At 40.1% G+C, this 3,074-nt stretch overlaps 1 protein-coding gene across 1 annotated transcript in view; it reads left to right on the top strand.

Annotated features, from left to right (window-relative positions):
* The window catches only part of PHF21B (PHD finger protein 21B), a 342,423-nt gene that overhangs the window by 297,122 nt on the left and 42,227 nt on the right, over positions 1-3,074 (top strand). The window contains exon 6 of the mRNA XM_019515820.1: positions 2,119-2,241. Coding sequence (XP_019371365.1) covers positions 2,119-2,241 — 123 coding nt within the window. The remainder of the gene's footprint in view (positions 1-2,118; positions 2,242-3,074) is intronic.

Below are 3,074 nucleotides of genomic sequence, written 5' to 3'. Positions count from 1 at the left end.
AGGCTGAACAGGTTCAGGTCCCATAGCCTCTCTTCATAGTGCCTGCCCTGCTGACCTCTAATCATGCGAGTGGCCCTCCTCTGGATCCTCTTGATGTTGTCCACATCCCTCCTTGAAGTATACCTTAGAAAACAGTGGACAGGTACAAGAGGGAGTATCTTGAAACAAAACATGTAAATTTAAAAAAATTAAAAATTAAAAAAAAATTATACTATGAAATACCTGTTTATAGTTCATACAGTTTCTAAGCTTTGGAACACAAGAATTATACATTTGCAGTAGCAGATGTAAGATTATGAAAGAATTTTAAAAAATTAAAGAAGCTATTACAGAATGTCCAGAGTAGTTTAGTTATTGAGATCATATTATTTTGGTTCTTGTTGGTAAAGTATGGTTTAATATACTACTAGGAACAAATACAGAAGGTATGATGGTTTCAAAATAAATATGTGAAGTAGGCATCTCTTCCATGATTCACTAACATAATTTATTTTTCTCTTAATCTGGTTACCAGCAAAAGAATTATCCCCATTTAAGCACTTGAATCTTTTACAGTGAATAACTGAAGATAAAATATATGGTGAAGTAATATTGATTAAAAGTAAGGAATAATCCTGTAAGCATCAGAAAGATGAGCTTGTCCTTAGCATAGTTCTTAGCATCCTTTTGTTAAGCATATACAATCACGAGTCATATAAATAGTTTTGTGCTTAGATTTTGTTCTTTTCACTGTTTTTTAATGGAATCCAAGACCTTGGACACAAGACACATTTGCATCAGTGCAACTGATCTGCTCATGAGTGTAATAAAGGAACAGATCTACAGTAGGCAGCCTCACACTGATGTAACTTCGGCTGAGAAGTTCAATTAAAAGTTCAATTAAAGGCATGGTGGGATATGATTAGAGATCTACTCAAATTGTGATTTCACAGAAATCACGAAATCAGGTGCTGTGCATGAAGAAAAAATATACTAAACTAACATGCTGACTCCAATGGGAGCCTGCAGTCCTCCTTGCCGAGTAGCCCACTGAGGGGAAAGAGAAGAAGGGGGCTGTTGGCATGAAGGGGAGCAAGCAAGATGGCTGCCACTCCTATTGGCTGAGATGGCTGCCTGTTGCACGGCCCTGCCCCTCTCCACCAATCAGTGGCAAGGTGCGGGGATGTATGTTGGAAAGCCCTCTCCTCTAATCAGCAGCAGGTGCAGGGCCACTGGGGCCCCTCAGTGAATCAGGGGCATTGGAGCGGGGTGGGGAACAGGAATCCTGTTGCAATCAGCTTGCAAATATGGTGGCCGGCCCTGCAATTTGCCCACAAAATCATCTGCCTGCCTCCTTGAGTTGGGTAGACCTGTAGATATGATCTGCGATCCCAACAGTCATGCTTCCTGCCATGCCACATGTGGGATTGGGGATCAGCTCCAGTTGTGCCCTACTGCCAAGTCTCTCTTTTAGCAAGCCAGGTGCCTGGTGCACCCAAGGCTCAGAGTACTCTTTACTTCAGTGTGCTCCTGAGACTGGGAGTGTAATGAGCTGACTGGCACTCCCAGCATTTGCCCCAGAGCCCTTCAAGGCTCCAACGAACTCCTGAGTCTCTGGCCACATGTTGAATTTAAGGCATGATTGGAACCAGCTACAAAGTTATTGCACATATTTTGTATAATAAATTTGTGGCTTATTTCCTGTTTTATTGTGCCATTAATTGCATGTCCGTGTGGCTGGGTTACTACTTGAGATGTGAGTAACTGGTTAATCATATCTTAAGTGTAACATCTGCCAAGGGCCCAACTTACACTTGGTGTAGAATTTCTTCAGAAAAAAATGAGGTTAAAACTACACTAGTGTAAGTCATCTGTATAGCTATTACCATAGAAGTAGTTAATTGCGGAAGAAAAACCAGGCTGGTACAATCAGGATACTTCATTTTAGGAACCTGAATATGGCTATGGGAACCTAACAATAGGCAACCAGATTTTTAAAATGTTGGCGCTTGAATGTGATTTATTGCTTTTTTAGCAGATGTTTACCACAACTCCTCAGTGAAGGGTCAAGGATATGTATTAGGAAAATCTTATTGAAATAGTGAACTCCCCTTTCTTAATCTTGTTATTATCTTATAGGTTATCATTATTCAGCCTCCAGTCCAAACCCAGACAGAAAGTAAAGTGGAGACAAAGAAATCTCCTGAAGAGTCAGCTCAGGGACCCCCTGCTACCAAAAAGAAGAAGGAGGAAAATCCGGAGGTAATATGAGAAAAACAAAAAAACACCTGTCTTTCTTCATAAATGAGATTCAATACTGTTCATTTATGTAAGACAATTTCGAAAGGGCCTTATGGGTACAATTATGGCGTTTGTGTCCCCAAGTCAGTTCTTTGCTTTGCCTCGCTACACTATGTATATGTAAATGAGGTTATTACTTATGCAGTTAGGTGCACCCTCATGTTTTCATTGCATCTCTAAAATCTTTGTAATTAAGGAAATGCAAGAGTTATAAGTCTGATAGCAGTTCCAGCCCAAGGCGTAAGTGTAGCTACTGTATTTACTTAACTATGAGATGAGGTGTTTTTTCCCCCAATGAGCATGGGGGAATTTATGATTCTATATATGGAAAATTTATTATTCAGGAACATCTTATATTTGAGCAAATGTGGTATTTTTCTTGTGAAATGTATACCAACTTAATATATTAATATCTGTTATTAAATGTATAACATCAGGTTTATAGGATGCTTAGTGAGACTGAGGTAACATTTTTGGAAGCTAAGTTTCACATTTTCTAATTGTCAGAAAAGTTTTGCAATTTTTATACTGCATATAGTTTTAACTAGATTCATCATTTCTTTCCACATATTTACAGGTACTTGCTGACCCCCAAAATTAACAAGAAATACATTAAAAACCTGAATTAGGGTTACCATATTTCCAGCATCAAAAAAGAGGTCACCTGGGATGGGGAGAAAGGGGAAGAGAGGGGGGATGGGCATATGATTGCGAGCGGACAGTGCCCAGGCCCATGCCCTGCCTCTGCCCCTCACTCCTAAGTCCCTGCTCCCCAGCCCTGCCAGCCTCCCTTC

Source organism: Gavialis gangeticus, unplaced genomic scaffold, assembly GCF_001723915.1.
Source record: "Gavialis gangeticus isolate Ggan-Ray unplaced genomic scaffold, GavGan_comp1, whole genome shotgun sequence".
NCBI lineage: Eukaryota > Metazoa > Chordata > Crocodylia > Gavialidae > Gavialis > Gavialis gangeticus.
Note: the sequence above shows the minus strand (reverse complement) of the source record. Positions and strands in the feature narration are given on the sequence as shown.